Genomic DNA, 20,155 nt, shown 5'->3' with positions numbered 1-20,155 from the left:
TAAAATAAAAGGACGCATGACTATTTGAAATTTTGACCGTAATTTAAAGTCTCCACAATAATCCTAGAAAAAAGCTAGAGATCAGAGTTAAGTGTCCTCTGAACCAAAATTCTAAGCCTAATCTTTGATGAAGTTAAAACTTTGATTTTCTTTCGGTCAATATTATGTATGAAAAAAAGCTGCAGGGAGACTTTCCATTAAATAAATTCGAACAAAAATACAAGCTCTCGATTACCGATGGAATATCTTCAATGAAGCTATTGCCACCCAAATCAAGATACATGATGGTGTAATGATAAATAAAAGGGACGGGAAAAATATTCGTCCATGGGTTAAAAAAGGGACAAAAAGAAATAAAAATTACAAGAATTTCCCATGTGGGCCATGCGATTTATACCATATATCATTCTTCCGATTCTGTATATTACAAGGGATATTAATTCCACTTCAAGTAAGAATACATGGATAATAGGTCGTCCGTAAAATTAAAGTGTATATTGACCTTTTCAAATAACTACATAATACAATTTATACACTTTTTTTTCTAGTTTTAATTGCTCCACTTGCTTTGAGGATTGTTGGGTGACCGAAGTTATGTGGCATATAAGTTATATACACCGAGTATACATTTATACTATCAAGTCATAACTTTTGAAATAATTACAAATAATTTTTATGATAATAATTAGTTGGTAAGCTGACAAATATTGTAACTAACATATTATTTACAATTTAACTATAGTAATATTATAAATGTTTATACAATTAGAGTATATAACTTAAATAAATCCTAACTAAAAATAGTAGGACAAAATATGTGAGTCAATTGGTTTTGTGTGGAGGAAAAAAAAATTGGTTTTGTGACTTCTTATAAACTTGTTTTTAGTTTTATGACCTTATCTTTTTTTTTATATATGTGAAATTTACTTTTACACGTAAAACTGTCTATTTACACATAAAAAATTTAGAAATATTATTTTCTTAAATAATAAATTATAGGGGCATGATGTACATCGTATATTAAGCACATGCTTGGTCTATTAATGAGCCACCCGAGACTCCAGCGAGGAGTAGTTGGGCAATAACAAAAACAGAGTGGGCATATTTGGAATATGGCACCAAATATTTCTGCATATGATTCACACTCCACTTTGGGCAAACTCACCTCCCTCCCACCGCATTACGAGTAACTCTCGAAGATCTCTCTCCTTTCACTTCCATTTCGATACGTCCTATGTTGTTATTTGCTAACAATTTTATCTTCATTTCCTTTTTCGTATTTGATTGTTTCTCTACAGGAATGGCAAAAGTATTAGGATTTGTGGTACTACTGGCATTGTCCGCATTGATCTGTGAAGCTGCTACCTTCAAACCTATCTCCGATTCTCACCGATCTGCTGCATTGGAGTTGTTTACTCCAACTCATGGATCTTTTTCTAGGTTTGCTTAATTAAACCCTCACTAAAACCCTTCTTTCTCTCAATCAGTCAATCAACTATTCCTTAATCCTAAACAAGTTGAGATCAGCTACGTGAATCCTATAATTTGATGCTTTTAAGTTATATATATACTATCAGTGTAAATGATTTTTTACACTATTAAGTCAACCAAATAATATCTATAGGTAAGTTTTCTTAGAATGTGAGATTTATAATCTTGAAAATAAGACGGGTCACTTGCTAGAAACCTGATGGTGTAAAAATTCCTTACACTTATGATGTATATAAGTTGAACTCTAATTTAAATTATATTTATGTTGGCCCTCAACCCTTCTCCTTTATCAGGGCTGAGGGAAAGCTATGTTTGCGTCCCAATCTGTCTCTGAAAATATTTTGCACATTATAACACCATATTTCCTATTTAGTAAGCGCAACAAAAAAACTACACCTCAATCCCAACCAGTTCGGGTTGGCTATATGAGTCCTTAATATCCTTTCATCCGCTGATTGCGTGCAGAATTCTGTGTACTCGTCTTTGGTAAATACACCATTGGATGTATAGTTGTAATGTTTGGGTCATGTCTCATTTCTATATGGACCTGATGGATGCTACTGTCTAGATGGATTTAGGACACTCTACCCTTTTGGCAGTATTATATACAAGACTTCAGATACCTTTTATTTGTATTTTGCATAATAGTGGCACAAAATGAGTTTAAATAGAGTAACATGGTCAGTAAGGATTCATATAACCTTATTCCAGCTTGTTTGGGACTGAGACTAGTTATTGTTTTTGTTATCCTTTTGGCAGTAATATCATTGAAACCCATTGTTGATTTGATTCTTCCTTCACCTGTTTCTTGGGAGTCGGAAATTAGCTCTGGGTATTCATTTGGAAAGTCTTTGTGCAAAATGCTCCTTAACAAGAAATAAGGAGAATGGAAAATTATGTTTGGCCATTTTAGGAAAGGCTGTTATCGGAATCTGTAGGAGCTTCGGATGAACATATCTTTTGTGCATTCTACACTCTTTCTTAACATTTAGTTGACATTCACCTACTGGAAAGAAGAACATTCATGGCACTCAATGGGAAATCCCTCAGTTTCCTTACATTATGCAACTTCTTTTGCTAGCGTTACTGTGTGCTCTTGAAACTTGAATGGTGCATGTCTGAATGTTGCTTCTGTGACCTCTCCAGTCTAGAAGAAACATACGAAGCCTTAAGGACATTCGAGGTTCTTGGAATTGAAAAACAGGCTGACATAAGGGCTTCTACATGTGCATCAGTGGTGGACACTCTTTCATCTTCTTCTTCAGCATTGAAAGATTTGTTCCAGGCATTAAGAGTCAATGGGATACTGAAATGCGAGCTTAACAAGAAAGCATTAGCAGTATGTCTAAACTTGATGAACTTTTCCAGTATACTGATTGATACAAGTTTAAATGCATATATTCACTTTTCTTTTGCTTCTCTTGCTTTGTCTCTCTCAAGGGCATAGCCCCAAGACTTAAGGATGCTGTGAACAGTGCCAGCTCACTTCTTGACTACTACTACTCAGTTGGAAGTTTAGTTCTTATCAAGGTAATGTATTGGGAAATGCCTCTTGTTTTCTTTTCTACTCTATCTATTGGAACTGATACCCTCTCCTGCCCCCTCAAACACCTCACAGGAAAAAAAAAGAAAACGGAAATAGGAAAACAGAAGCATCTATATATAGCTCTTCCTTTTGCTAAGAATTGATAACATCTGTAGATATCATGATCTGCTTATTTATTCTGTGTGCTTCATAAGGACATTGTATTTAGTCAGGAGTGATTTCTATGTTTCTTACATGCCATAATTAATTCTGTAGGGTCTAAGTTCTATCGTGGAGGTACATCTTGAAAGTGCTGATTCAGTTTTCCGCGCCATAAAGGTTCCATTTTATGTTTGGCATTTAGCATTTGTACTATAACTGGAGTTTTTACTTTTCGTTGTCTTTATGGGGTGTTTGGCATGACATTTGAAATTCTTGACAGGCTTTCAGCCAAAGTGATGGAAGGTGGCGCTATAGCTCCAGCAATCCCGAGTCTAGCACTTACGCTGCAGGCAATTACTCTCGTAGAGTAGATGAAGTTATATCTTTTTTCTTATGTTAGAAGAGCCAAGTCTCTGCATACTTATAAAAAAAAAAAAAAAAGAAGAAGAGCCAACTCTCTGTAATACTACTCCTTAAGGTTCTTAAGTATTTAGGCAGCGTTTCTGGAAATATTTTTTGAAATTGTTTTTTTTTTGGTTAAATTGAGGCAACTAGATGTGATTTTAGGTTAATCTTGTTTTAAGGTTCCCAAAGTTTATATGTTGTGGAAACAAAAAAAAATAGCTTTTGTTTTCTGAAAACCACTCGTAAAGGTAATCAAAAAAGTAGAACTGTTTTTCTAAAATCACCTGAAATTGTTTTCATTTTTTTTTGATGAAGTAAATTGTTTTCAGGTTTTTGATTAACTTTGAAGTCAAACCATATTAAGAACACTTTTTAGTTCACTTGAGAGTCTGAGTGGTATCATTTCCTGATAGAACACATTATCTAAAACCACGGGAAATTGTTTACATTTTCCTGATAAAACACTTTTTACAGGAATTGCACTTGAGAGCCTGGCTGGTATCATTTCATTAGCTTCTTCTGAGATTGATCAATCTTTGGTGAGTCCTATTTGTCCTCTGTCATCCTTGAGGATTTTAATTCATACTACAGTCATCGTAAGACGGATTTTGGTTTGCTATTCACGTTTTATTGTGCTTGCATTTCATGGAGATCCCATCAGATTATTGCATTCACCTCTTGATGTTTATGCCTTCAAAATGTGGCTATATTGGATTCTTTTTGTTGATAATTTCCTATATCGGTTTCTTTTACAAGTACAATTCACTGGCCATTCTTTGACACTCCTAATGCATAGATATCTATTTCTTTCGTTGCAAATAAGCAAAAAAAGGCCATAGTGGTGTTGTCCTCCAAGTTACTGTTTTTTTATTGGGGGACAATTGTTAGAACTTCCTACTTAACCCATGGTCCATAGTTGTGATGTAAGAGTACCATGTAATAATAGGTGATCTTTCTCCTCTCTGGGCTCGTTAGACAAGCAGGACTAAGTCACAATTATTCGTCTAATCCTTCAAAGATTGTCTGCCTTTAATATTACACATATTACACACTTACTGCACATGTTGCTGGCCAATACACATGCAAGTAGAAATGATGTAACAAGTAATATTTAAGGGAGTTGAGTATCGTTCCAATGAAGAATTGGCACCAAAGGTTGTTAAGTACCAAGACTGATACAATTTTATTGTGTAGACTACATTATTAATGTAACTGCCAATTAACTGATGTCTATTAATGATAATGCTACGTAAATTAGTGGATCAAGGCATGGAATTATGATTTTCCTGAACATTTCATTAATCTAATTTGATCGAGAACATTTCATTAATCTATTGCATCTCCTACACTTGATTTTAATGGACTTGGTTATTAACCCTGGTCAGTAATTTACTTGCATGTATCTTCCTTGTCTACAATCCTATCTCCCTTAACCTATTCTCCATATTCTTATGCAAATGGCGTTGATTAAGATGTTCTGTTTTCATGTTCAAATTTTTGATTTACATAATATGAGTTGGCATGTCTTATTCTTAACACAAATCAAACACGCTTATTATCTAGTTGTCATGATTCTTTGCTATTCAATCTTTAAGTTTAATTTTAATCTCCCTTTTCCAAGTTCATTGTAAGATCTAATTGCAGGCCAATCAGTTAAATAAATAAGTACAAGATTGAATAACTAACCCATATTTATTGAATATAAAGCTAGAAACAAAAAGAAAAACAGCAATAACACTAACAATTATGCTTCAGTCCCAAACAAGTTGAGTTGGCTATATGAATCCTCACCAACTACATTACTCCATTTAAACTCATCTCATGCCAAGTATTATGCAAATACAAATAACAATTATTTGTAGTTCTGAATATTTTCTAAATGTATAAATCTCTAGCTAGTTTTATGTTGGCTGCCAGCCTACCGTAATCCTCCTACTTTATCGGCGTTTGAATTTTTTTTTTGGTTAAAAAGGATATAGTATTTATATGCTAGTTAACAAAAGGAACTACATCAGGAGCATTGCTGGGGTATCGAAGCAACCCCACAGTTGTAATGTTATGTATGATTGTGTTTAAGTTACAACCCACAAAAGATCTAACTAGTTCAGTTCCTAGGATGTTTGCCCAAAATACATCATTGGCAAACATCGGAGGAACTGGTAATATCTTAGACTTGTTCAAAAATATTTCCTTTGCTGCTTCCTTGGCCAATGCATCGGCTACTTTGTTCTGCTCCCGGTAGATGTGCCTCACTACCACGCTGTCCATCCTTTGGATGATTGACCTGCATTCACAAATTAGAGGATCATAAATCAGACTTCCATTCAAAAGCATATTGATTGTTTCAGCTGAATCAATGTTTATTTCCCATGGAGCCAAGTTGTTTTGCTCTGCTAGCTGCAGACCCCGTATGAGGGCCTGTACTTCTGCCCTAGTGTTTGTTGTGTGGGGGATATTGTCCATGTAACCCAATATCCAGTCGCCATTGTGGTTCATGAATACTCCTCCTACCCCTCTTATTCCTGGGTTTCCCCTTGCTGCTCCATCTGTATTCAGTTTGTAAAAACCTCTGGTTGGGGGTTCCCATTTTAACAAGATCTGATGTGTTGCCTTTGTTGAGTCATTCTTTGTGAGCATAAGGTATTCAGCTGCTTTAGACAGTGGCGAAGCTAGGAATTTCTCCAAGGATGTTCAAATTTAAAAGAAGTGGAAAAAATTCCGACAAAGGGTGTTCAATATGTGTTACATACTTTTAAAATGTAATATTTTACCTATGTAAACAATGCAATTTTTCGACGCCCTTATCGATATGTGGCTTCGCCACTGGCTTTAGAGACTGTGTTTGTGGCATTGATCTGTTCCTTTTTGTTGTTCAATAAATTGTTGTTTCTGGTTAACCAAATGTGCCACAAACAAAAGGGAATGAGATTGTCCCAAAGGATATAGTTGTTGAAAGGGACATTTTTGATAGATTTCCATGTTGATTTCCACTGATGGCCATTGAAAACTGGAGCATTATGTGAGCCATTCCTTGAAGATTTTGATAGAATTTCATTCCAGAAATGGACAACATTAGGACATTCAAAGAAAATATGGGCAATGGTTTCCTGTCCATTGTTACAGTAAGGACATTGTGGGACACAGTTGATCCCTATAGAGTGGAGGAAGCTCCTAGTTGGGAGCCTTTTATGGGTGAGGAGCCAGATGAAGTGCTTGATTTTGTTGGGGGCTTGTAGCTTCCAGATCCAATTGAAGGAGCCTTCCTCACCAGAATAGAGGCTGGTGTCAGCTCTGCTTAGGAATGAGTAAGCAGAACTATTTGAGAACTGGCCATTAGGAGTCAAATCCCATATAAAGTTGTCATCCTTAGTTGTAACAGGGGGAATGAACACAGAGTTCAACAGGTTCATAATACTTGGAGGTAGGGTGATGGACAAAGCTGATGTGTCCCAATTGCCCAGGTTGTGGATTGAGCTAACCTTATCATCTAGGTCATTTTGGATTAATGGGCCCTCAATCATCTGTCTTATTGCTGGCTGATTAGGGATCCATGTATCATTTAAGAAACTGACCCTATTTCCTTTGTGGACTACCCATCTGCTTGCTTTATTGCATATTTCCCAGCCCTTTAGGATGCCCTGCCAGATGGGAGATTTTGGGCGTCTAGGGTATCTAGAGGCCCTAACTGACCTAGCATTATTAGACATGTTGCAATGTTTGTGAATTAGAACCCTAGCCCATAGACTATTGGTATTCTTATAGAACCTCCATGCAAGATTTGTGAGGGAAGCTTTGTTCTTGATACTAGCCTTTTGGAGTCCTAGCCCCCCCTCAGCCTTGGTCTTAGTGACCACCTCCCACTTGATCAGATATAACTTCTTTCTTTCGGGGGTGGTGCCCCAAAGAAAGTTTCTTTGTATTTTATCAATCTGATTGGTAAATCTAGTGGGCAGTTTGATGTATTGCATAACATGGCTTGGAATGTTGTTCAAAGAAGTTTTAGCCAGGACTGTTCTCCCAGCCATGTTGAGACATTTAGTTTTCCAACCAACCAGCTTGGATTGCATGTTATCAATGATGAATTGAAAGTCTACAGATGTTTGTTTTTTGTGGATGATGGGGAATCCAAGGTATTTCCCAAAGGATGTTGTGTGCTTGATGGACAAATAGTTGGAGAGGCTCTGTATGGCATCTTGTGGAATGTTTGAAGAAAACATGACTCTTGATTTGGTGAGATTGATTTTCTGTCCTGACTGCTCATTGAAGTTCTGCAATATTGAAAGAATGGTATTGCAGTTCCTTTCATTGGCTTTAGCAAAGAGGGTTAGGTCATCGGCAAAGAAGAGGTGGGAAATTTTTGGGCCAGACCTACTTATACTTATGGGGTGCCATTGGTCATGTAGGACTGCCCTATCAATAGATCTTGATAGTCTTTCATGCACATAATGAATAGGTAGGGAGACATAGGGTCTCCCTGCCTAATGCTTGAAGGTTTGAAAGACTCTGTTTTTTCCCATTGACAAGGATGGAAATGGGTGATGAACTGATACAGGACATGATGAGCTTAGATAAGCCTTGGGGAAAATTGAAAGCAGCTAGAGTGTCTCTAATAAAGGACCATTCTAGCCTATCAAAGGCCTTTTCTAGGTCTATTTTTAGGATCATGTTGCCACTTTTCCCCCTCATTTTCCTGAAGTGAGTGATATATTCTTGGACAATGATGGCATTATCACAGACTCTCTTATTAGAAAGGAAGCTTGCTTGGCTTGGCCTAATGATATGGGGCAGAATAGGTTTTATCCTATTCACAATGATTTTTGTGACTGACTTGTAGATGGTGTTATAAAGTCCTATTGGCCTAAAATTTTTTAGCATTGAAGCTTGGGGGCATTTAGGAATTAGGCACAAGAGAGTATGGTTCATGGTGCTATCCATAGAGCTTGTAGAGAAGCATTTTTGACAGAAGTTTGTGACATAGTCCTCTACTATGTCCCAATACTTCTGGTAGAAGAAGGGGTGGAGGCCATCAGGGCCAGGAGATTTGAAGGGTTTAGGGGAGAAAATTGCGCTTTTAATCTCACTAACATCAAGAGGTTTGTCCATAAAAGCTCTTTGGCTTTCAGATAGAATGGGTCACATGGTGGAGTGGCTTGTGGAAGCCCAAGGGGCTTTAGTGTGGGATGTGGTGTATAGATCAGTGAAGAAGCCCACAATTGTTGTATGAATGTCATTCTGGTCATGAAGCCAGTTTCCATTCTCCTCTTTATAAGAGATGATTCTGTTCCTCCTTCTCCTATTGAGGGTGGAGGTGTGAAAGAGTCTAGTGCTAGCATCACCCTCATTTAGCCAGTTTATCCTAGACTTGAGTTTCCAGAAGTCTTCTTCATTTTTGAGGATTAGGTTCAGTTCAGCATTTAAGTTTGTTTCAAGGTGTAACAGGTAACTGCGGAATTGGTAGCTAGGAGATCTCTGGATTCCAGAGATCCTTGCTAGGATTCTCCTCTTTAGATGGAAAATGTTTCCAAAGACTTCCTGGTTCCACTTGGTGACCAGAGTCTTGAAGCTTTGAAGCTTTCAGTAGATTGAAGAAGGGTGGAATGGTCTGAGAAGGCCCTATTGATGATGTTAAGGAATGACGGGTAGCTAGCCCACATTGACTCAAACTTGAAGGGCCTTGATGGTTTGTTGTTTGGAGGCCCTATCAAGCTAATTTGTAAAGGACAATGATCTGAGTGGGTCCTAGGAAGGTGCAGTACACTAGCTTCTGGGTACTGTTCAATCCGTCCTTCATTTGCGAAGCACCTATTTATTCTCTCCAGGATTAGAGAGGTTTTGTTACTGTGCCTTTTATTAGTCCAAGTGTATTTGCTTCCTTTATAGCCTAATATGAAGCAATAAATGTGCAGTTAAATTAAAATACATGTTGAAATATTTAAGTTCACCACTAAACTTGAAAAAATTCTTGGTATTTTTTGATGAAAAAAAATACCAAGAATGTTAATGAATATTATTTGTATTTTTTCATCAAAAAATACCAAGAATATTCATTAACATCCGAGGAAGTGGAAGAAAACACTCTTCGAGAAGCAACTGTTCAAGAACTTTCTCTGTTCAATTTCTTGCCTAAAGTTTGAAACCCTTGATCTAATAGTGAAGAATTCTTTAAGTATGCGGATGAATGACAATTTTGTTAATAATGGGACATGGGATAGAGCTGAAGCGCTACATTGCCACATGCTACAGAGGATAGGCCCTAAGCCTCTCAATATCTTCGCACCTAGGCGCTATATGTCTCTGAACTTTGTTCCTTTCTTTCTGCTCTTTCATGCCACTATGTTGTTCTTTTTACCCTAACGCCTTCAGTAATCTTTTTCCATGCCCGATACTGATTTCTTTAGTTGACAAGTTTCCTTCTCTTGCGGCATTTCTTTCCAAAAACAATAGAACCTTGTTACTATTCATCACACACCAATAAGTCATTTGAAGCATCAAGCAAATATGGATTCCGAATAATCACATATCATGTGCAACAACATCAAGAACAAGTGCAATTTACTTCAAACTGGACTAAAGAAACTCATTTAAACACAGTATAAACCAGCTGACATGGCGAAGAAAGCAAGATTTGATGCCTTGTTCAAATGTGGTTACACTTCCCTTTTCCCCTACTAATAACAACAAGTAAAACACTTTACTTTTAATTTCACTCTCAAGTCCTCCTAATAGATCCATGCTTTTTGTTCAATGGCACTGACTAGGTGCAATATTAATGAAATCATTTAGACTTAGGGTAGCCCGGTGCACGAAACATCCTGCATTCACGCAGGGTTCGGGGAAGGGCTGCACCCCTAAAGGTGTAATGTATGCAGCCTACCCTGATACGAGCATCAAGAAGAAATGCATTAAATGTCACATGGCTGACAAGTGACAGCTATTAGCCTATTACTACAATTATTACTAAAATGGGTTATACTTGGATGTATTTCATTCATAGCTATATTTGTGTCACTAAATGTGAGTTTAAGTTTGTTAAGTGTCCCACGTTGGTGGAGGGAATGGGTTATTGTCTTTATGTGATCTTCGCAATCTTCACCTAATGAGCTAGCTTTTGGGTTTTTAGGCCCAACTTCATTTTCTTAACATGGTATTAGAGTCAGAGCTATTCCAATTCTTAGAGTTCACTCAATGTGAGGCTCCCATATTATATTGTCCATGCTCCATATATCCAATCCTGGATGACCGTGTGGGGGGTGGGGGGTGCGGGGTGGGGGGTTGGTCAAAAGGTTGAGGGAATGTGTTATTGTCTCTTCATTTAGTCTCACCTTTTGCGCTAGTGTTTCTGGTAGAGTTAGACCCAATTTCATTTTTTAACAAGTTTACATGTTCGAGATTCGATGACTAAGAAAAACCATCTTGGGGGGCCTTCCTTATCCTTCGGGTTTATAAAAGCTGCAGGTGTAAAGAGGTGTCTAAACGGATTAAGAACTTTTTTATTCATCTCATTTGGTAGTGAGATCTGTATCTTTTTTATTATTTCAATTTTGTTTTCTTTTTAGTTCTTTAAAAAAAGGATGAGGAAATAAGTATCTATTTCTTAGATTCGAAGTGTGTTCAGGAGATAAAGCGGACATCAAAGTCATTGTGTGTCACTTATCAAAAAATAAAAAGACCAACATTTTGTGTTACTTCATTTGAAGTTGCTTGTGGCTGTGTGTCTAGGCTGTGCTGAGTTTGGCCATTATGTCATGTTATATGCTAAAGTTCTTGCATGCTAAGTAGTTGTAGTTATGCACAACACAATTAGTTTTCTGAATTTTGTTTATTCTCGTACATTATTTTGCGTAATGTTTTTTTAGATAATTTGTATTCTACCTCATATTTATCTGCATTGGCAGATTAGCATGGTGAAAGATAATATATCAAAGCTTTTCGATGGTCTGGAGAAATTTGGTATGCACCTCTTTTGTTTCTTTCCTCGTTTCTTTTTATTGTTTTTGTGAGCTGGTGGGAGTGGCAGTTGATAACAGAAATGCCAAAAGTTTCTCCTGCTCTAATAAATGAAACTTACGATGATTTACTCAAATGTTCTTTGCGACATATACCTAGCCAACTATTAGATATTGCAAATAAAGGGTCTCCATGCCATTGCATAGAGAATGTAAGAAAGTATAGCATTTGCATTCAGCTTTAACATATCTCACGCCAATAAAAATATCTAGTCCATATAAGAAAATCTAATCCATACAAGTATAAATATGGATTTTGTGATTGGTTGTCAGATTAGATGATCAAGATGAATGTTAATTTTTTTTTTATTGTTTCACTTTCTTCATATCCTTAGTAAAAAAGAAATGTACTAGCTTAAGCCGTTGTGTATAGTTTATTAATATAAGCGTCAGAAAAGTAAAAGTTGGGTAGGGTTAACTTGTGGTTTGTCAAATACCTATGATTCAAGTGGAAGTGCTTTAGCAAAGTACAAAAGTGCAAGATGTTATGGTGCCCTTGGGCCTTGTTTATGTTTCCTCAGTAATTTGAATTCAGAAAGTTTTGCAGTCATTTTCAATTAATGACAATGTGTATATGTTTTAAGATATTTAAGGTACTCACCTTTTCATGTTATGTGTGAACCTAGCATCTTTATGAGAATGGTCCATTATTAAATTCAGGGGCTGTTTGGTTCATGGACAAAGTTATGTAGGGTATATAATACTGGGATTATAATAATTGGATATATAGTACATATGCTTTTTTGGGGGAGGTTTGGTTCATCGCATTAAAAAAGGAATATACATTGTATAATTTAAAACATGTGTTTGATCTTAAAGTTTTTTTTTTTTTTGCAATTTTACTTTTTACTTTTAAAGTAAATAAATTAAAAAATAGAAAAATGAAAGTAAGGGTAGATTTGTCTTTTATATCTTATATGTCTTTTACAAGGAAAGCTAATTCCTTTTTATGTTTTCCCATGTTGGATTCGCTATAAAATAATGTCTAAATTGAAGTATAAAGCTATCGATATTACTTATACCGGAAATGGAAATGCCAACCAAACACACTATAAAATAATCCCAAAGTTTATACAGTCTTATTTTTCTAGTCCCAATAACAAGATGACCCCTATTTTAGTCAATCAATTGATGAAGAGAAGCTTACGAAGAGCTCTGTTGTGTCTTCTTATTGTGAAGAGATGATTCATGCATAAACAAAATTTGCATGTCTTTAGTCCTGACTTGGGAAAAAACGGAGGTTCATGAGCTGGTTTCGAAAGACGGAAAGCTAAATATATTTTCTTGGGCAATGGTTTAATAGACAAAAGGGAATGCGATTTGATTGTTTAAAACCATGTCACCTTTTGTCATTATGAACTTCTTATACACTTGGTCTTTGACACATTTACTGATTCTTTATCACACCGTTCTGTATTTTTCTGAGGGGCTAATCAGTTGAAGAGGTAGCTCATGAACAAATGGTTCACTTTTAGCCTACTTACAGCTGATTCTGTGGATTATCTAGTCAGACAACGGTACATGAGGTCATTCTGAAACAAATATATTATTGTTATATCATATTACAGATGATGGGGCCTATTACTTTGATGAAAAACTTGTTGATGCTCATGGACATCAGGGTCCCCTCTCAGCTTCGTCTGCTGTAGTGCGTGGGATTACAGCTTTTGCCGCAGTGTCTGCTGAAAAATTAAATGTATGTCTGTGTAGTACGTGGCATTTGTTTCTCCAGTATTATGACAGTCGTTTTTTTATAATATTTTCCTTATAATGTGCAGCTTCCAGGTGACAAAATTCTAGGTTTAGCAAGGTTTCTCCTTGGTGCTGGAGTTCCTGGAAATGCAAAGGACTTGTATTATCAAATTGATGCATTGGCTTCCTTAGAAAACAATAGGTGAGGTTGCAAATATACTCCATGTTCCCTTTTTCTGACTTTTTTTGGCATTTGTTCATTTCTGTTAAGTGTTGTGTTTTTGCTGGTAACTTCAGATGAAGCATCTTTTCAGCAAGCAGTCTAGCGCCATTTCATTACTTACATATCAAGCATTTCTTTTCAATGCAGAGTCTCCATTCCATTGGTTTTATCACTCCCGGCCAGTGTGCTCTCATTGACTAGAAAGAACCAGCTTAAGGTGTGTCGCTTTTGATATCATTCTCTTGAGTTCTGACTACATTACCATTCAGTGTGATGCTTCGGGTTTACACAACAACAACAACATATTCAGTATTATCCCACACCGTGGGGTCTGGGGAGGGTAATGTGTACGCTTCGGGTTTAGACCATGAAATCTTTGAGACTCTATTTCCAGTTTTGGGTGTTTCTTTAGTGATAACTTGAGATGTAGAGATTTACAAGAATAAGATCTGGACAGAGTATGCTCAGCATGAGAATTGGTCTTCGGCAAACCACAGAAAAGCGAAAAGCATCCAAATCTGATGCTGTTTTAAGCAAAGTGCAACTAATCATAAAGAAAAAACATACAATAACTGAAAAAGAAAAGCCAACTATAAGGGTGGAGGAAGTGAAATACTGCTAATAAGTACATCAAGTTAAAACTATGGGATTCACGTCTAATACCATATTAACTTTGCTTTATAAATAAAATAAGATAATTTCTAAGATGAAAAAATATTTGTAAATCAGATGTAAAAACTAGATTTTTTGGTGTGTAATGCTGCCTTTCTCAAGCAGAGCTCATGTGTCTTTTTAAATTAATCTAGTTCTTTTTCCAAAAAAGCAGTTGGTTTACTTGTTTTTGCTTAGACACACCCCTCAGTGCCATCGCTAAAGTGCTGTATAAGCTAGACAAAGCACACATCTAGCTTAGCTATTAACTTTGCTTTATAAATAAAAAAAGATAATTTCTAAGATGAAAATATGTTTGTAATTCAGATGTAAAAACTAGAGTTTTTGGTGTGTAATGCTGCCTTTATCAAGCAGAGCTCATGTGTCTTTTTAAATTGATCTAGTTCTTTTTCCAAAAAAGCAGTTGGTTTACTTGTTTTTGCTTAGACACACCCCTCAGTGCCATCGCTAAAGTGCTGTATAAGCTAGACAAAGCACACAGCTTGCTTAGCCACTAGTTTCTACGCTTAAGCGTGAATCAAGTGTGCCTTTTTAAACGGTGATTTCTGTGAGGAGATATGTGATGCATCCTTTCTTGTATCATGTATCCGGTTATCTTAGTAGTCTAATAAGTTTTGCCAGCAGATCTGAAACTGATGGACTGTTATCTTTCTTCCAACTAGGTAAACGTAAACACTGTTCTGGGTTCTGCTGCACCTTCTCTGACAGTCAAACTCAAGCAGATTTTTAGCTCTGGCTCAAAGGATACCTCTGTTATTGATCAGGTGCTAAGTGGCTTTGTTTGTGATCTAGTGCATCATATGTAGCTGTTAATATTTTCTTTTGAAGTAGATTTAGCTCTCGACTTTCCCTTAACTTTGTGAATATTTTGTCTTTCCCCATGATACAGGATCTCAAATTTGACCATAAAAATGCTGTACATTACTTAGATGCTTTGCCCAAAGATATTGATGTTGGCAGTTACATTTTCTCTTTTGAGGTACGCATCTCCTTCTCTTACCTAATCAAAATTTGCTTCCTAAGTCGATTTAAATTTGCCCAATTTTACCTTTGCATTGCTCTTGATGATATTGTAGGTTTTGCTTCATGATTCAGATCATAAAACGATCTATGCCACTGGAGGAAGAACAAAAGTGCCCATATATATTACAGGAGCTATCAAAGTTGATAATGCAGAGATTGCTGTACTTGACAATGATATTGGAAATGCTGAAACTCAGAAAAAGTATGCCCTTTTCTTTCTTGTCCTTTTATCTCCTTTATGACATATTTTTGAAGACTACATTCCTTTTCTAGTCATTGACTGTCTTTTGACCTATTGTTTGCATGTATTAGTTATTTATAATCATGGTCATAGTGAACTTGTTTCTGTTCAGATAAGTGCTAGTGCGAATATTTAATACGAACCATAGACACAAATATCTTTTTTCTTTTCCTCTTGTTTTTAAAACTATTTCATTACTATATTTCTTTTGTAAAGTTTTTAAGAATGGGCTAGGTTTTGATTCACTTTACTTGCTGTACTTAGTTGCCTTTAATTTACTTCTGACAGCTGAACTGGATCCATGTAGGCTGTAAAATCAATTTACCATTTTATTGCTACCTCACATTGTTTGCCAGAATATCATTTCTGTCTTTTTTTAATTACATTCAACTGCTAATTTTTTTTATAGGAAATAAATTTTCTTAATTGTTTTCTATTGATTGTCATATGGGCAACTCTTTGCCTACGACTACCAGGTTAATTTGGCACAAGCATCAAGTGTGTATTGACAACTTATACATGTTTATGGATACAACAGTTTGTCTGGTTTTGCTTGATTGTCTTTCACCTCATTTTGATGCTACCTATCATATCACTTGAACTTTTTGATAGTTTATCATTTCTTTGGGTGTTTCGTACAGACTTGATTTCGCTGGGGAGAATGCCATCTCTCTATCAGCAAACCATCTGCAAAAGCTACGGTTGTCATTTCAATTAACTTCTCCTCTTGGGCATTCTTTTAAGCCACACCAGGTTGGGAGCCTGACTTGTCTATTGAATAACTCTTTATCATCCACAGTTGGTGGACTTAAGATCTGGTCTGCAGGCTTTCCTCAAGTTGAGACATGAGAGCAAGGTGGACCATATCTTTGTGGTGGGGAATTCTGGAAAACAATTCGAAATAATACTAGTAAGTTCTGAAATCGTTTCTGTACTCTGTTGCTCCCATTTAACATAATGTGGATGTGTTTGTGAGTTCAAAACTCCAATTCCAAGAAGAAAGAAATATGTGCAGTTGCCTCTAATTCCAATATTACAACAACAACAACAACAACAACCCAGTATAATCCCATTTAGTGGGGTCTGGAGAGGGTAGTGTGTACGCAGACCTTACCCCTACCCTGGGGTAGAGAGGCTGTTTCCAAATAGACCCCCGGCATCCTTCCCTCCAAGAACTTCCCACCTTGCTCTTGGGGAGACTCGAACTCACAACCTCTTGGTTGGAAGTGGAGGTTGCTTACCATCAGAGCAACCCCTCTTGTCTAATTCCAATATTAGTAATCTCTAAAAGCACTAACCAGTGGATACTTGAATGGCATTCTGTCTTGTAGGATTTCCTTGGACTAGTTGAAAAGTTTTTCTATCTATCAGGTAGATATGACATTCAACTTACTGTAGGAGATGCTGTAATGGTATGTACTGATTCTACCTTCATTAAAGCTACAGTGTCACATTTTTGGTCAAGTTTTTGGAAAAACACGCAGTAAAGAAACTTATTCTTGTGACATCTGTATTTTGATGAATATTTGATCTGGCATCTTGAGCTGGGCATTTTGTTTCCTCCAGGAGAACTCGTTCTTGCAACCCTTGGGTTCTGTTGAATTAGATTTTCCGGAGCCTCCAGAGAAGGCAGCTCGCCCACCTCCTCAAGCTGTTGATCCTTCCTCAAGGTTTGGGCCCAAGGCAGAAATCGCTCACGTATTCAGGGTTCCAGAGAAAAGACCTCCTAGGGACCTTTCTTATGCCTTTCTGGCCCTTGTTCTTCTTCCATTCCTTGGATTTTTGGTTGGGGTAGGTTTCCTCTAATTCATGGTTGATTTTCTTTTTTTAAATAAGTTAAAAGTAATGATAGTAGTATCGCCTCCCTTCCTACATTCTAAAAGAAAAATCATATGCGTAGAGGAGAATAGTTGTGGGTTTAAGTCCTAATATAGGTGAAAAAAGTTAGATGACTTCTTTCCACTGTCCAAATCTTGGCGTACAAAGTTACCCGGTAGATTAGTTGAAATATGTGCAGGTTGGCCAGGACAACACCATTAATTAAAAAATGAGATAATTGTTGTATGATCGATTCTATTTCAATCTATGTTGCGCGGACTCTCCAAAATGTAGCCGCACCCGTGTCGGATCCTTCAAAAATGCACTACTTTTGGAGGATCCGACACGTATCCGACCACATTTTCGGAGAGTCCGAGCAACATAGATTTCAATTAGTTGGTTTTCCCAGGCTTGAATGTGGAGCTTAGCATCCTCTCTCTTGTCTATAATGCCTCTTTTGTGTTTAGTTTTTTTTCCTATTGTGGTATCCGGGCCAGCTTGCGTGCATCTCGACTAATGTCACAGGGTACCCTGTTACCTTCCACCAGCACATGTACCCGATAGCATTGTCTACCAAGGCTTGGATAGATGGAAATAGTTCATCTAGTGTTTTTGCCTCCACTGGAATTTGAACTTGAGATCTCATGGTTCTCAACTCACTTCATTGACCACTAGGCTACATCCTTGGGTGCACCTGACGTCAGTGCTATTAGTCGCAGCATTAATACATTTATGAAAAACTTATAATTTGTGATGGGTAGTTGATACTTTGTTGAAATAGGAGGTACTTTGCTCATTGTAGCAGCAATAAGTTGCACAAGCAGCTTTCATCGGCACTGGATTTTGTTTCTTGTGGTCAATTTATCATGCTTTCATGTTTTTTTGAAGCTTCTGAGGCTGCATGTGAACCTGAAGAACTTCCCAACAGCATCAGGGCCTGCAATGTTTGCCATTCTTTTCCACCTTCTCATTGCAGCTGTTTTATCACTTTATGTTCTATTCTGGTTGCAGGTATGGTTTTTTTTTTGGTGGCTATCTCGACGTCATTACTATGTTTTTTTCCCTTCAAAAGCGGCTTCACTTCTGGTCACAACGACCCAGTTTTAGTAGTGGTTGGGAGTAAGGGCTTATGATATTTAAAAAGAATTTATGTCTAATTTCTTTTTCTCTCTAGTTTTAGCAAACATGGGGCGGTAAGATAGCAAGGGAATAGGTGTCGTTCCCTTTCTTTTTCTCTCCCATTCGTTGAGTTTCTATTTACTGGTTGATAGAACATTGGTGATTCAGTTTTTGAAAGGATAGCCTTGCCAATCCTCAAAATTAGTTATAGGACTTCAACAAGGTCTTAGAATATGTTCTTTTTGATTGCGTGGAAATCACACTAGGTAGCCACTTTTAAACATGTTTAAAATATATCCACGATTTACAATGTATTTAAAGATTAGCCAATTTCGTTCAAACTTTAGGACACGGCGTCCTAGAGTTTAAACCTCAAACTTCAGGACATCGTATCCCAAGTTCGAAAATTGTGTCCAGAAGTTCGAATCTTATGTCCTGAATTTTAAATTAATAGTTCAGAAATTCAGGACACTTAGTCCTGAATTTCAAATTAGCAGCTCAAAAATTGAGGACACTAAGTCCTGAATTTCAAAATTCAGGTTATTTAGTCCTGAAGTTCGGTAAATTGGCTAATCTTTAAATACATTGTAAATTGTGGATATATTTTAAATAGCGGGCTTAAAAGTGGCTATTGCTGCACTTCGCCCTTCAATTGCTAAACGCATTAATTAACTGAGAAGCATCTAACTTAGCGATGTTTTTCTTCTAATTCTGGTGTTCTGTTGCTTGACATTCAACTTCCTTTGAACTTTATGCCACTTCAAATGATTTGATATAAGATTCAGTGCATTAATCAAAAGATAACCTTAAATATCATATTGGTTCTTTTGCACCCACTGACACTGGTGACAACTGACAAGTGACAAGTATTGCCTTCTCAGGACTGCCACTTTAGATTGTTGAAATTTATAGCTATAGCGGAAGCATCTTAAGCCTTTGGCTGTAGCTATCCTTTTTCAACACACATAATCACCAGTTTGTTTGACTTCCATAAAATTTCTTCTACTAGTTAATCCTGATTCTACACAATTTATTTCGGATGGCCTTCTATATTCTGTGTTTCTCATGTAAGATTAAAGCTAGGTCAGTCTCCCCTAAGCAGAGGCAGAGATAGAAAACTGGATAAGGCTCCTTTGCGTACCTTACCTTTTTGCAATTGACAATTAGGGAATTTTGCTGGGTGTTCACTGCCTTTATAAGTCAGTGAAAGGCTCAAATTCGGCATGTAGATTTATTTGTTAGACAGAGACATAGTCTTGCGTGCTAATTCAACATATTTGTTTGCCTCTCTGCTTGCAGTGGAATCTGTTCCAAACACTAAGAGCGCTTGGATTCTTGGGGATCTTCTTACTATTCGTAGGACACAGAACCGTTTCACATCTGGCGTCCACATCTGCCAAGTTGAAATCTGCCTGATTTAGATAGATTGATTTTGTTAACCTATAAATGTGAGGAAAGTGTTCATGGGAAAGAGGCTAGCTATCTTCAATCTTTTGTAGGACAAAATTATTTATGATACAACTATATTGGATTTCTAGTTCACAGATGGTGAAAAATTCAATTTTGCTGTTTTACCTTGCAAGTAGTAGTAGTATGTTGAGGTGCCTATCGTTCTCTTGGTACAGGTAAAGAGTGGTTGGCCTATGGGCAATTCTCATTTGACATCATGAAATTTAACCGCTTATTCTTAATTTTGGGCAATCTCTCTCGTGTAATTCATGAGCTCTTCACCTAATGAGTAGGCCTTTAGGAGGGAGGGTTACGGGGATAAAAATGAT

The 20,155-nt window shown here is 36.8% G+C and overlaps 1 protein-coding gene across 3 annotated transcripts; it reads left to right on the top strand.

Annotated features, from left to right (window-relative positions):
* Positions 1 to 1,091: 1,091 nt before the first annotated feature.
* Positions 1,092 to 19,951, top strand: LOC104216401 (dolichyl-diphosphooligosaccharide--protein glycosyltransferase subunit 2-like). Of its 3 annotated transcripts, XM_009766427.2 has the most exons (20): positions 1,092 to 1,186; positions 1,299 to 1,440; positions 2,638 to 2,830; positions 2,932 to 3,021; positions 3,293 to 3,355; positions 3,459 to 3,528; positions 4,058 to 4,122; positions 11,479 to 11,533; positions 13,158 to 13,285; positions 13,368 to 13,483; positions 13,652 to 13,721; positions 14,839 to 14,940; positions 15,066 to 15,155; positions 15,253 to 15,401; positions 16,082 to 16,193; positions 16,267 to 16,350; positions 16,772 to 16,852; positions 17,007 to 17,231; positions 18,147 to 18,269; positions 19,677 to 19,951. In XM_009766427.2, exons 1-20 carry the CDS (start codon positions 1,135 to 1,137, stop codon positions 19,791 to 19,793), a joined length of 2,127 nt encoding a protein of 708 aa, XP_009764729.1. In that variant the 5' UTR covers positions 1,092 to 1,134; the 3' UTR covers positions 19,794 to 19,951. The 3 variants fall into 3 exon arrangements, with proteins under 3 accessions (XP_009764729.1, XP_070030468.1, XP_070030469.1); XM_070174367.1 differs by lacking the exon at positions 1,092 to 1,186 and having other exon boundaries at positions 1,193 to 1,440; XM_070174368.1 differs by lacking the exons at positions 1,092 to 1,186; positions 16,772 to 16,852; positions 17,007 to 17,231 and having other exon boundaries at positions 1,193 to 1,440.
* The last annotated feature ends 204 nt before the right edge of the window (positions 19,952 to 20,155 follow it).

Source organism: Nicotiana sylvestris, chromosome 5 (assembly GCF_000393655.2).
Source record: "Nicotiana sylvestris chromosome 5, ASM39365v2, whole genome shotgun sequence".
Classification (NCBI taxonomy): Eukaryota; Viridiplantae; Streptophyta; class Magnoliopsida; order Solanales; family Solanaceae; genus Nicotiana; species Nicotiana sylvestris.
The sequence above is the reverse complement of the archived record's forward strand: the minus strand, read 5'-3'. Positions and strand labels throughout refer to the sequence as shown.

What these genes read in the sequence shown, in the direction of transcription:
- LOC104216401 (XM_070174367.1), top strand. Translation starts at nt 1,235, where the DNA reads ATGTTGTTATTTGCTAACAATTTTATCTTCATTTCCTTTTTCGTATTT. An exon ending in ATTCTTTTAAGCCACACCAG is followed by an intron (nt 16,194 to 16,266) that starts GTTGGGAGCCTG and finishes TCTGGTCTGCAG; the next exon opens with GCTTTCCTCAAGTTGAGACA. An exon ending in AACAATTCGAAATAATACTA is followed by an intron (nt 16,351 to 16,771) that starts GTAAGTTCTGAA and finishes TCTGTCTTGTAG; the next exon opens with GATTTCCTTGGACTAGTTGA.